The following is a 13,535-nucleotide window of genomic DNA, read 5'->3' on the forward strand; positions in this document are numbered from 1 at the left end:
GTGTGTTACTGCACGTAACCCTCACTGTGTCCAGTGAGGTGGGCACGCAAACTACCCTAGCTGTGCAGATGAAGCAAAGGGCTCAGAGAGGCTGAGAAACCTACCTGGGGTGGCAGTCCGTAAGGGATCGCAGTTCACCTGGCAGTGAACTTGACAAAGTTTTACACCCTAAGCTCTATTTTCAACAACCGTACTTTGCAAAGTTGGGACGAGTCTTGTCATTGCCATAATGATGCTGAGATCAGAGAGGTTAAGCTACATACCCAAGACCACATAGCCTGAAAGTGACACAGCTGTTCCAGGGAGATTCTTCTGAGATATAAATAAATGCTCTATCAGGGAAGGGATGTCGTCATCATCTCTTTTTGTTCACTGATAGATCCCAAGCGCATAGTGGTAGGTGCTCGGTAAATCTGTGTTGGATGGAAGATTAAGAGAATAAATGATGCAGGTGCAGTTGCAGGAAAGCAGACATGAGGAGATGCTGTCTAGGACTCTGCCCTGAGACTGATGTCTCCCCGTTCTCTTGCTCTTGTCCCTTTTGGGTGCCAGGACGTCTTCGGTGATACCCATGCCTTCCAGAGACAGGGGCCTGCATCCCAGACACCATCACCTCGGCTCCTGCGGCCCTTTGAGTCAGTTCTTGCCACGGCCCGTGGAGCCCCCGTCCATCAAGGGCATTTACTACCGCAGGGCCCGGAAGCTGGGAGCGCAGGACGCCTCCTGGACGGCGGACCTGAAGAAGGAGATGCTGGTCAACGTGGGGGGCAAGCGGTACCTCCTTCCGTGGAGCACGCTGGACGAGTTTCCACTGAGCCGCCTGAGCAAACTCCGCTTCTGCCAGAGCCACGAAGAGATCGCTCAGCTCTGCGACGATTACGACGAGGATAACCAAGAGTTCTTCTTTGACCGGAGCCCCAGCGCTTTCGGGGTGATCGCAAGCTTCCTGGCGGCAGGCAAGCTTGCCCTCCTCCAGGAGATGTGCGTGCTGTCCTTCCAGGAGGAGCTGACCTACTGGGGGATCGAAGAAGCCAATCTGGAGACGTGCTGCCTGCAGACACTGCTGAGGAAGCTGGACGAAGTGGCCGAGCTGCGCACGGAGGAGACGCTGCAGTGTCGGGCAGCCGGCCGCCCCACCGTGCACACGTCCCGCTGGGCGCTCTTCATGAACCGGCTGCAGGAGATGGTGGAGAACCCGCAGTCGGGGCTCCCCGGAAAGATCTTTGCTTGTCTGTCCATCCTCTTCGTGGCCACCATGGCCGTCAGCCTGTGCGTTAGCACCATGCCGGACCTGAGGGCAGAGGAGGACAAGGTGAGTGTTCCGTCTCTCTATCGGGCGTGGTGCCCGGGACCCGCGGCACTGAGGGCCCACGAAAACGTTTAATATCGTTGCAAACAAGAAGGAAAGAGGGACTTCCCTGGCGGTCCAGTGGTTAAGACTCTGCCCTTTCAATGCAGGGGGCGTGGGTTCGATCTCCGGTCAGGGAACTAAGATCCCACACGCCACACAGCCAAAAAAAAGAAAGAAAGAAAGAAATGAATATGATCCAGTGTGAACTGTACTCATTTTCACACCGATGCAGTAGTAAAAGATAATTTTATACATTTTTTTTTGAAGAAGGAAGCACATAAAGGGCACCCATGAAAGTCATGAGGGGCCCTGCCTCTGATAGAGAGCCCCAGGCACTGACAAATCCACCGTGGTCTTAGTGAGCTGAGCTGGCCCAGCCCAGCCTCTCCTGGCTCTGTGACCACTGGCGAATTGCTCCGCCTCTCTGAGCCTCAGTTTCCTCCTCTGTAAGACGGCTCACATCACTATGAAGGTGCACACAGTCCATGCACCCATCGCATGTTAACTGAGCAGCTACTCTGTGCCAGGCACTAGACCAGAGCCGGATTCCCTAGCTCCTTAAGCCAACCTTCTCGTGGGCATCTCAGCTCCATTGTCAGATGAATAAACTGCAGCTCAGGCCGCTTAGCTTCCTAGGAGTAACCAAGTGAAGATGCCGATGATGACAGAGACTCTCGGCCCTTGTTCCTGAGCCTCCCAGTCAGTCCCACCGGTTGGGGAACTCACAGCTGAGTTAATTTGGAAGCGACCCTGCCCCAGGAGGCCAGGGCAGAAACGTTTGCTTGCCCACTCCTGCCCTGTCTTTCTGGGAAGCTGTGGGAGACTGCCCACACCCCCCAGGGGGCCAGATGGTCTGAGAAATGAGATAAGAATCTAACATTTTGTTGGGAAGGTTATTGGAGAGCTTCAAACTGAGAACTGGATTGTTTCCTAAGTTAAAATGTTGCTCTATAATCCTCATGGCTCCACAGCACCTAACTTATGGAGCTTACATTATAGCAGAGAGAGAGCCGATAAAGAAGACATATACATACGGCAGTGCAGGCTGTATATGGTTTATAACTGGTGTCGGTTGACCTAAGTTCCCTTCTCCTAAACATATATCCCAGGGCTTCCCTGGTGGCGCAGTGGTTGAGGGTCTGCCTGCCGATGCAGGGGACGCGGGTTCGTGCCCTGGTCCGGGAGGATCCCACATGCCACGGAGCGGCTGGACCTATGAGCCATGGTCGCTGAGGCTGCGCGTCCGGATCCTGTGCTCCGTAACGGGAGAGGCCACAGCAGTGAGAGGCCCGTGTACCGCAAAAAAAACAAAAAAAAACATATATCCCAGGGAGGATCAGAGAACTTTCCAGATAGAGAGGACTTAGATGGAGAACTAGCCAGTGCTTCACACCCGGAGTAGGCTGTCAATAAATTTTTGCTGAATAAAATGTATCTTGTTCAACCTATTAATATTTTGTCCTAAAGGAAACCAACCAAAACGTTTCGAGTTTCAAACAGCTTTTTTCCCCATAGAGAGGACTGTAGCTCTGATTGTCGGAATTTCTTTCACTCTTTAGAACGAAATCATGTAATTTAATAGCCTGGTTGTTTACAGAAATATTTACATGTGGACGCTGTAGTAAAAAGATTAGGACAAAGTAAGGGGCCTCCGTCCCCTGTCCCCTAAGGGTGCCCTTGATCCCCGTTGCTGAGGAAGGACCCCTGGATTTTTCACAAGCCTGTTCCTCTTAGGGATGGATTTTCAGGGAGCCGGGATTTAGATTGTGCAGAGGGACAAGCTCTTTTCAAAGCCTAATGCTTTGAAAATTACCCAGGGTACGAACACAGGTTGGTGTAACAGGGACTTGGAAAATTAAATTAGAGGTGGGTAAGGGGCCCGCAGAACCGGGGAATCAGGCAGCCATTTCTACTCGTGGGTCAAGGGAGGTGATGCCCCCGGTCCAGTTGCAACCTCTGTGCAACTGTGAAGCCACCCCTGGGTGTTCTGCCCAGAGAGGGGCTGGGAGATGCAGCCCTCCAAAAAAATATGTGTCTATTTCGATGGTGATTCAGAGAGCCTGGAGGCTGAGGACCAGGCGGGCTTCGTTCTTTCAAACTGCGCCCTTACATTCACATAAAAAGATGATGTCCTTTCCCGGCCACACGTGCCTGGTATTTCGTATTTGTCCTCTGGGACATCAGTCTGAAAGCAGCGATTCAGCACCGACTGCAAAGCTGGACAGCTACTTCTGGGGACAGGAAGTGCCCAAGAGGTGTGAGGGTTCAAGTCATCCTGAGGGGATGTGACTTGCAGAACACCTCCATCAGACACGGAAGAGGTGTCACGCAGGGTTGGAGAATTAGCACAGCTGTGAAGAAAGCATTTTCCTTGCCCTTAATTCTTCTAGCTTCTTACAGCAACATCCCTTGAGTAAACTTGGCAGTTGGAGTGCAAGGTCTGTGCCTGAGATTGCAAAGTAAGATGGAGGAGGCAGGAGGCATTGTGGACGGGAAACACCAAGCCAAGTGCCTAAGCACCTCCAGAAGCATTCAGACTCTGCTGGGTTCCCTGGGGGAGCTCGGCCCAGAAGGGATGAGAGAACTGATGCTTATTAAGTGCCCTTCAGGAGGCTGGCATTTCACAGGATGGACTTAATCCTTGTAACAGCTTTGGGAAGTGAATACCACTTCTACCCCCATTTTACAGATGAGGAAACTGAGGCTCAGGGAAGCTTTTTATCACTTTCCTAAGCTCAAAGTTAGTAAGTGGCAGAGCCAAGATTTGAGCTCACCTCTGCCTGGTTCTAAAACCTGACCCCTTACACCCCTTCTTCCAATGCTCGGCCCTCTACCTGTAGGCTAGACCCTCAGCCTCAACGGCACTTAGCATTGCTAAGGCATCTGGACTTTGTGAAGTGCTTCTCTGTCCAGGGTAATGGTTCTGAGTGCCGACGCCCTGGGGTTGAATCTTGGCCTCATCCCTCATGAACTCAATGATCTCAGAAAAGTCACTTAACTGCTTTGAGCCTCAGTTTCCTTATCTGTAAAATGAGGATGCTATTAGCCCTTTCCTCAGGGGGTTATGGTGAGGATTAAAAGAGTAATTTGTGTAAAGTGATTGGAACAAAGCCGACACACGGGAAGTGCTCAAAAAACGTTAGTCGTCATCGTTATTCACTTATCAGGTACTAGTTAACAGGAAGTCACCACATTTGTCCTTTTATTCATTCATCAACAGTCACGCAGTACCTACTAAGTCTATTCTTCTAGATGCTGCAGATAAGACAAATTTCTCACTTTCCTGGAGCTTATATCCTGAGCATCCCAGCTCCGGTTTTTAAATTGAGGTGAAATTCACATAACATAAAATTAACCATCTTAAGGTGAACAATTCAGTGGCAGTTAGCACATTCTTAAGGTTGTGCAGCCAACACCTCTATCAAGTGCCAATACATTTCCAAAAGAAAACCCTGGACCAATCAGGCAGCCGCTCCCCACCCCCACCCTCAGCCCCTGGCAACCAGCAGTCTGCTTTCCGTCTCTGTGTCCCTATTCCAGACACTTCACATAATGGAATCATACAATATGTGGCCTTTTGTTTCTGGCTTCATTCACTCCCCATAACGTGTTCAAGGTTCATCTGTGTTGTAGCCTATGTCAGTACTTCATTCCTTTTCAGGGCTGAGTCATATTCCACTGTCTGTAAATGCCACAATGTGTTTATCCATCCAGCCAGTGATGGATTCCTCAGGTTCTTTGCTTCCCTCCGCCCAAGTCCTCTACCGGGGCTGTCACCCCTGCCATTTAGCCCTAGCACCCTTTCCTTGTAGCCCTTGCCTGGCCTCTCTGCTGCTCAGAGCACCTTGTCCGCCCTCTGGGGGAGTCAGAAGGTCACCAGGCTGCTACAGCTGAACACATGGTCCTTTTCTCTTGACCTTCTTCTTCCTCCTTACGGCTGCTACCTGGCTCTGCCCTCGGACGAGTCACTCTGTTTCTCTATGCCCCCATTTCCTCACCTATACATGAGGATAATGCCAGCACCTGCTCAGAAGGAGGCAACAGGACCGACGGTCTATTCATGATGTGCCGGCACAGAGCCAGCACTGGCTATGTTTACCCACCTTTGGGATTCGCTCATGCCCCTCCCGGCCGCGCATCTGCTTTGTCCCTCAAACTCTCTCCCAGCTCCGTGGGACCCCTGGAGACAAGCACAGGCACATGCTCACACATCCCCTCCTGTTCTAGCTTCTACTTCTGCCCAGAGGTTTGCTTGGGACTTTGGGGATGTTGCAAAGGGACACACTCTGGATTGCATCTGTGCAAAGTGCACTGGATGGGAGCAGAGCCTCGGTGCGGTTGGGGGTGGGATGGCGGGGCTCTGCTTCCCCCGCCCCCTTGTGCCCTGTGCTGTGCTTTCTGCGTCTCGCTGGGATGGGGAAGGAAGGAAGGCACAGAGAGATTTTTTTTTTTTTTGCGGAACGCGGGCCTCTCACTGTTGTGGCCTCTCCCGTTGCGGAGCACAAGCCCCGGACGCGCAGGCTCAGCGGCCATGGCTCACGGGCCCAGCCGCTCCGCGGCATGTGGGATCCTCCCGGACCGGGGCACGAACCCGCGTCCCCTGCATCGGCAGGCGGACTCCCAACCACTGCGCTACCAGGGAAGCCCGAGAGATTTGGTTGTTTTTACAGAGAGCTTTTTAAAGACCAGGTGGAACCACTGGGGGCCCTGATGGAACAATTCTCTCCTGGCGCGGGTGCAGCTCACCTTTGGGGCTGCAATATCCTCCCCCTCCTCCCCGCCTTTGATAAAAAGTCTCATGCTGGAGCCAGTGTCTCCTCCTACCTGGCCCCTTCTTGGATCATGGATCAGCTCCATAGAGAGAACTGCCCGCTCTGTAGCTTCTCTGTGTTCAGTGACATTTGGTAATGGCTTTACGGAATTCTTCTTAACCTGTTTTGGGAGTTTGTGTGTGTGTGTGTTTGGGGGGGGGGGGGGTTCCCTGCCCCCTGCTGAGTCTCCCTATATCCCAGCCAACAAGCACTATTCCCCATTTCCTGTATGAGCCCCCCTTTCCTGAGTATACATACTTCATGCTGTCCCTCCTGACTCACCACGCTCCCCTGGTCTCTGTGCATCCAATTCCTAGCCCCTCCCACTCAGAGCCCCCATGTGCCAGGGTTGGGGAGTCCGGGCGGCTAGGACAAGGGAGCCAAGGGTAGGGGCAGGGCTGGGGAGGAGGGACGGCGGCTCAAGGCGAGGGCGACAAGGGAGAGGATCGTGGAAGGGGCCTGCATGAGGGGAGGAGGGCAGAGAGACCTGGCTCTCGGGGAGAGGCATGAGTCAGCACCACCAGGTACCGGGACGGGGAGGACCGACGCCAGCGCCAGAGGCACAAATGATGGATTTCACAGCCAGGAGGAAGGAAAGGGAGGGAACTGGGTGGAACTGCTGAATGGGGCAGTGGGACCAGCACTGAGCTAAGCGGGTAAGACGTGGCCGATTCTGGCCTCATTCCCAAAGAGGGAGATGGCAGGCATTGCTGTGAGAGAGACAGAGGGTGCAGGGGAGGCTCCAAGGTCAAGACTTTGGCCCCGAGTCCCTCCCAGATGGAACTTCTAGAACTGGCCCTAGCTGCACCTTCAGCCATCTGCTGGTCAGCCTGTCCAGATGGTCCCTCATGGACAATGGCTTTGTCCTCAGAAAGCCCTGGCCTCCCTCTGACCCCAGAGCCCTTCAGAGTAGCTCTGCTACGGAGCTTCAGGAAAGGATGAGGCAAGGCTGTGGACCTCACTCCCTGCCTCAGCCAGACTGACTTGGCCACTCAGACTCAAACTCGAGGTTCTTTTTTATTAAGATATAATTCATACCCTCAAATATTCAAGTGCACAAATCAGTGATTTTTAGTATGCAGTAATGCAACCATCCCCACTAATTCCATAACGTTTTCATCACCCTAAAAAGCAACACTGCACACACTTCCAATTATTCCCCATCCCCTCCCCGCCCCCATTCCACCAGCCCCAGGCAACTGCGAACATACTTTCTATCTTCATGAATTTGCCTTTTCTGGGAATTTTATAGATATGGAATCATACAATATATGGTCTTTATGTTGGCTTCTTTCACTGAACATAAGGCTTTCAAGGCTCATCTGCTTTGTAGCACGTGTCGGGACTTCCTTTTTTTTTTTTTTTTTTTTTTTTTTGCGGTACGCAGGCCTCTCACTGCTGTGGCCTCTCCCGTTGCGGAGCACAGGCTCTGGACGCGCAGGCTCAGCGGCCATGGCTCACGGGCCCAGCCGCTCCGCGGCATGCGGGATTCTCCCAGACCGGGGCACGAACCCGTGTCCCCTGCATCGGCAGGCGGACTCTCAACCACTGCGCCACCAGGGAAGCCCAGGACTTCCTTTTTATGGCTGAATAATATTCCAACATATAGAGAGATCATATTTTGTTTTATTCATTCATCCGTTGGCGGGCATTTAGCTTGTTTCCACTTGTTGGCTGTTATCAATCACACTGCTGCGGACCTTCATGGACAAGTTTTTGTGTGGATGTGTGCTTTCAGTTCCTTTGGGTATATACCAAGGAGCGGAATTGCTTGGTCATATAGCAAATGTATGTTTAAGTTTTCTGAGGGACCACCCACCTGTTTTCCACAGCAGCTGTATCACTTTACATTCCCACCAGCAATGACTGGGAGGTTCCAATTTCTCGACAACCTCACCAACACTTGTTTTTCTTATTGTTGGTTTACTATATCATATTAGTTTCAGGTATACAACAGAGTGATTCCATATTTTTGTATCTTATACTCTATTTAAAGATATTATAAAATACTGGCTGCATTCCCTGTTCTGTACATTACATCCTTGTATCTTATTTATTCTATACCTAGTAGTCTATACCACTTAATCCCCTTTTCCTAAAACTTGTTATTTTTTGTCCTTATAATCACAGCCATCTTAGTGAGTGTGGAGTGGTATCTCATTGTGGTGTTGATTTCCAACTCTGATTTAAAAAAAAAAAAAAAAAACTTTTCTGGATGGAAAATTTGGAGCATTTACAAAGTAAATAGAATAATCTAATGAACCCCCAGTAAGTACCCATGTCTCAGTTTTCACGATTGTCCACAGTCTGCCATTCTGGTTCTCTCTCTCTCTCCACCCCCTCCCACCCACAATCATTTAGCACCATGATCATTCATTTTATTTTTATTTTACAGTTTTATGGGTGACATTTACATACACTGAAATGCACAAGTCTTAGCTGTCCAATGTAACAAATGGGGCACACCCACAGCCCTGTTTAATATGGAATATTCCCATCACCCCAGAATGTTCTTTCAGGTCCGTTTGTGGTCTTCTCTACCCCATCCAGAGGCAGCCACTCTTTTGGTGATTCTGTCCACCTCAGGGGAGTTTTGCCCACTCTTGGACTTCACCTGGATGGAAACGTAGCCCCACATCCATCTGTGACATTCGTCCATGTTCTCACACCATTCACTTCTCCGGCCTACCTGGGGCTGGTCATGTTTCTCTTCATTGCAGGAAGGAATCAGAGCACGCCTCATTCGTGGTGGCAAGCCCCTCAGGGGGGTGACCAAGCATCCCCGTTTGTCCAGGACTGAGGGGAAGTTCTGGTGACCTGGGACTGTCTGTTGCTCAACCTGGAAAGTTCTGGGCAAACCAGCATGAGTTGTTCATCCTACCTACAGAATACAACCAGAAACTTCCTCAGAGAGAGGGTGACTTTTTTCTTTCCTTCCCTTCTAGTTTTCTTCAAATATTGCCTGGCCTGGGAATTATTTTCTCAGCTCGAACCCCATAAACCCCTGCCATTCCAATGCCGGCCGCTAACAGGGCATTTGTCTGAGGGCCAGTGCTGGGAGGTTGGTTTAGGCTGCAGAGCGGAGCAGCCATGCAGGGGGTGACTCGGCAGAGCACTTGTTGCAGGGCAGGGAGGTGGCTGGTGGGAGGTGGGTGGTGCATGCTTGGAACATCCAAAAGCCAGCACCAGAGGCAAAGGGAGGAAGGACCCACAGGGCCTCCTCTGCCTCCCAGGAGTCACCTTCCTGAGCTATTGGGTCGCTGGTCTGGGAAGATTATTCCCAGGCCACAGAAGGCTCTTACGCAAAAGAAAAAAACTCCCAGAATGTCAGTGATGAAAGAGGCCTTATCGAGAGGATATGGCCCAGAGGCTGAAAAACTTCCAGGTGCCTCTGAGTCAACAGGAGGCCTTGCCAAAATGCAGATTCCTGGGCCTCACTCCAGGGCTTTGATTTTGTGATGGGGCCCCCAGAATCCACATTGGTAACAAGCACTCTAGGGCACTCTGATGCAGGGCTTATGAATCAGCTTTGAGAAATCCTGATTCTGTTCCACCCTCTCCATCAGAAACTAAAGCACAGAGAGCGGCAGTGACCCCAGAAAAGTCACACAGCAAGTTTGTAGCAGGACTGGGGAATCAGGACCCAAAACTCCTGAGCCTTCCAGAGTCCTGAAGCAAACCCCAGGCAGTCATGGCAAAGACCTCTAGTGTGTTGGAGAATTTCCTCAGCCTCCTGTAAAATCCAGGATAGGAGAAGGATAGTTCCCCTTAAACAGACCAGGCAGGCTACGTCTGCAACCAGTGAATCATCTCATCCGGGTAGCTACAATGTTTCACGTACCTTCGGAGGCAGCAGCCTGCTAACATCTTTACCTGCGTCATTTCCGTTTGTCTCAATCCTCCCGAGGCAGTGAACCGGGAGAGAGAGCTACCCAGCACTGGACCGGCGAATAGAGATCAGGACGGTCCAGCCTGTGTTTTTCTTCAAAGGCCAGACAAAAAGATTATTTCAGTTTAGTATTCCTGTGAGCCCAGGCACTGGAAATAATTTCTTTTTCCACATCAGAGGTTTTTAATCCAAAGAAAACTGTGCTTGTCAACATCTTGCTTTTCACTCAATCAACTGGCTTTGGTCATTGGTTCACTCATCTATCATAAGATACAGATGATAGAGATATAGACACAGATGGAGACAATATAGAGATAGATGCAGATAGAGACGAAGATGTAGATGTAATATTTAGAGTCAGGTTCTCAACTCTAGCTCCACATGAGAATCATTGATGGGGCTTCTGGAAAATTCTACCGCTCAGGCTAAAACCTAGATCAAGTAAATTAGAATCTCTGGCATCCCGACCTGGACATCAGGATTGTTTCAAAGCCCCCCCCCCGCCAGGTGATTCTAACACGTGCGGTCAAGGCTGAGAACCACTGCACTAGAGCAGAGCTTCTCCAAGCTTATTGAGCACACAAATCATTGTTGAAATGCAGATTCTAGCTCCGCAGGGATGCCGTGGAGCCCAAGATTCCATGTTTCTAACAAGCTCCCAGGGGAGGCTGATGCTTTAGGTTCCAGGGCGCACTTGGAGTAGCAGAGGGGCTAGCGGAAGTCTCTGTTGGGGGTAGGGGTAGGGGTGTGAATGACACAGTGAGGAACCCACTGGAGCCCCACCTGGCTGGGATCTCAGGAGGGACATAGTTGCAATCCGCCTCACAGGGCTGCCGGTGTCCTCTCTGCCTGCCCCAGGCTCCAAGCCCCCAGAAACCATGTCTGCTTCTCTAGTCCTTTACCTCCGGAGTCTAGCATGGCACCTGGCACAAGGTGAGTCCTCCGTGCAGTTTTGTTGGATAAATGAATGAGGGATGGCGGGCAAAACAGCGCATAATCTCTGGGAGACCATCTACTATGAATGTGAGCTCAATTTATCTCAGCGCTTGGGACCGTTTCCTGGGCCATAACTGAAGCTGGCTGCCTGCTCACGGCATCACTGTGGGGCTTAAGTGACAGCACCAGAGCAGTGCCTGGTACACAAGAGGTGCTTATGTCATAAAGGAGAAACTTGGCTGCTCTAACCAAGAGGCCTCACGATAGAACAGCTTTCAACACGGTAGAAGTTGGTTTCTCTCATAAACAGGGATCGAGGTGAGTGGGCAGCTCTCATTCTGACACCTGGATTTTTCCCACCATGATGCTCATCCTTCCCAGGGCGTTGGTCCAATCTGCTGGTTCTAAGCTGGGGAGCCCTGGCTCACAGGAAGGGGAGAAAGAGTGTGCAGGAACTCACGCCAACACTAAACTCCTGGAACTGGAGGTGGCATGCATCCCCTCTGTTTATATTCTGTGGGTGGGGCTTAGTTATGTGGCCATGCTTAGCTGCAAGGGAGGCTGGAAAAGTGGTCTCTGATCTAGCTGACTGGCCATGCGCACAGCCACAACTTGAGAACTATGTAAAAAGGGGGTTTTGGTAGATGACTAAGAGTCTACAACAGGGCTCCATCGATGTACAGCTAAATGATAGATAGATAGATAATATATAGAATATAGAGACCATATACTACACAAAGAATATATATTGAATGTTTAATATATGCTATACTTAATATATCAGTATATTGTGATATGTATTATATAATATATATTACAGTAACATGTTATGTATATTATAAGTATTAATGTATTATAGAATATATTAGTATGTGTTAATATATTAATATATATTTAATATATAAAATATAGAGAGAATATACATTTAGTATAGAGACTCTGCATACGGAATCGATATCGGTATCATTACAGATCTATGGAATTGCTTTTCAGTGTGGTTAGCTCGCCATTTCCGTCCCCTCTCTACCCCGCGTTTTGTCGCCTCTCCAGGGCGAGTGCTCGCAGAAGTGCTACTACATTTTCATCGTGGAGACCGTCTGCGTGGCCTGGTTCTCCCTGGAGTTCTGCTTGAGGTTTGTCCAGGCCCAGAACAAGTGCCAGTTCTTCCAAGGGCCCCTCAACATCATCGACATCCTGGCCATCTCCCCCTACTACGTGTCCCTCGCGGTGTCCGACGAGCCCCAGGGGGACGGCGAGAGGCCGAGCCGGAGCTCGTACGTGGAGAAGGTGGGGCTGGCGCTGCGCGTGCTGCGGGCACTGCGCATCCTCTACGTGATGCGCCTCGCCCGCCACTCGCTAGGGCTGCAGACGCTGGGCCTCACGGTGCGCCGCTGCACGCGCGAGTTCGCCCTGCTCCTCCTCTTTCTCTGCGTAGCCATCACCCTCTTCTCTCCTCTGGTCTACGTGGCCGAGAACGAGTCCGGGCGAGTTCTGGAGTTCACCAGCATCCCGGCCTCCTATTGGTGGGCCGTCATCTCCATGACGACCGTGGGCTACGGAGACATGGTCCCGAGCAGCGTGCCGGGCCAGATGGTGGCCCTCAGCGGCATCCTGAGCGGGATCCTCATCATGGCCTTCCCGGCCACGTCCATCTTTCACATTTTCTCGCACTCGTACCTGGAGCTCAAGAAACAGCAGGAGCAGCTGGAGGCTCGCTTCCGCCGCCTGCAGAGCGCGGCCCCGGCCAGTGAACGCGAACTCTTAAACGACGTCAAAGACCTGATCCTGGAGGGCCCTGCCTTGCCCATGGCATACATTTAACTCAAAATCCCCCCTGAATATTCCAGATCTTCAGCCCATCGCCCTCGGCTCACATGAACTGGAGAGCACCAGCACCTACGTCATCCAGTGGTGTGTTCCTAGAGCTTGGGGGTCACTCCCAGGGCTGGGAGGGGCTCGAGGCCAGAGGTGTTTGGTTGGGTGATTCTTGACCCTCCTGGCCACGACGTTCATGTCACTTGCCGTTTCCTCTCTCCCTGCTCCTCGCTGAGCACAAGCAGGTTCGCTTGCTGGGTTAGGTCTGTCTCCCTTTAATCTCGTTTCCTTTCCTGCAGAGTCTTCAACAACCCAGGCTAGCTTCCAGACACCTAGAGAACCAAGCCTACAGAATTCCATTCCTCCCCGAAGACCCTCTTTCCTGGGCCAACCCACCACCAGGACCTGGAGGGTTCAGTCACTGCAAACCCTTCTGATCAGATCTCTCCACCCAGCTCTACAGGGGGTTCTAGCCGGGGTCAGTTTTGCTATTGTTCACACCACCAATGGCATTTTTCTAATGCAGCTGCCTTCCCCCAGCTCTGGAAGCTCTTAGCCGAGAAGGCAGAACTGGCCTCCACGTTAAGTCCCACAGTGGGGGATGGTGGCCTGCCACCCCTCCTGACGCACTTGGGACCTGGACAGGAGCGGCACTTGTCAGCACAGCGGGTCCTTCTTGGCCACCTGGGCTCTTGGTGAGACATCGTCCAATTATCCGGTCCTTGGCCTTGAC

General features: G+C 51.5%; 1 protein-coding gene across 1 annotated transcript; it reads left to right on the forward strand.

Annotated features, from left to right (window-relative positions):
* The first annotated feature begins 229 nt into the window (after positions 1-229).
* On the forward strand, positions 230-12,808 carry KCNG4 (potassium voltage-gated channel modifier subfamily G member 4). Its single transcript, XM_027119907.1, has 3 exons — positions 230-249; positions 553-1,312; positions 12,038-12,808. Exons 1-3 carry the CDS (start codon positions 230-232, stop codon positions 12,806-12,808), a joined length of 1,551 nt encoding a protein of 516 aa, XP_026975708.1.
* The last annotated feature ends 727 nt before the right edge of the window (positions 12,809-13,535 follow it).

The sequence above is a fragment of the Aethalodelphis obliquidens genome, unplaced genomic scaffold (assembly GCF_003676395.1).
Source record: "Aethalodelphis obliquidens isolate GAN/ISIS:26980383/991018 unplaced genomic scaffold, ASM367639v1 scaffold20, whole genome shotgun sequence".
NCBI classification, from domain to species: domain Eukaryota; kingdom Metazoa; phylum Chordata; class Mammalia; order Artiodactyla; family Delphinidae; genus Aethalodelphis; species Aethalodelphis obliquidens.

Excerpts from the sequence above, each read along its gene's own strand:
- KCNG4 (XM_027119907.1), top strand. The coding sequence starts at position 230 with ATGATGCTGAGATCAGAGAG. Across the intron at positions 250-552 it reads ATGATGCTGAGATCAGAGAG|GACGTCTTCGGTGATACCCA; the intron begins GTTAAGCTACAT and ends TTTGGGTGCCAG. Across the intron at positions 1,313-12,037 it reads TGAGGGCAGAGGAGGACAAG|GGCGAGTGCTCGCAGAAGTG; the intron begins GTGAGTGTTCCG and ends TCGCCTCTCCAG.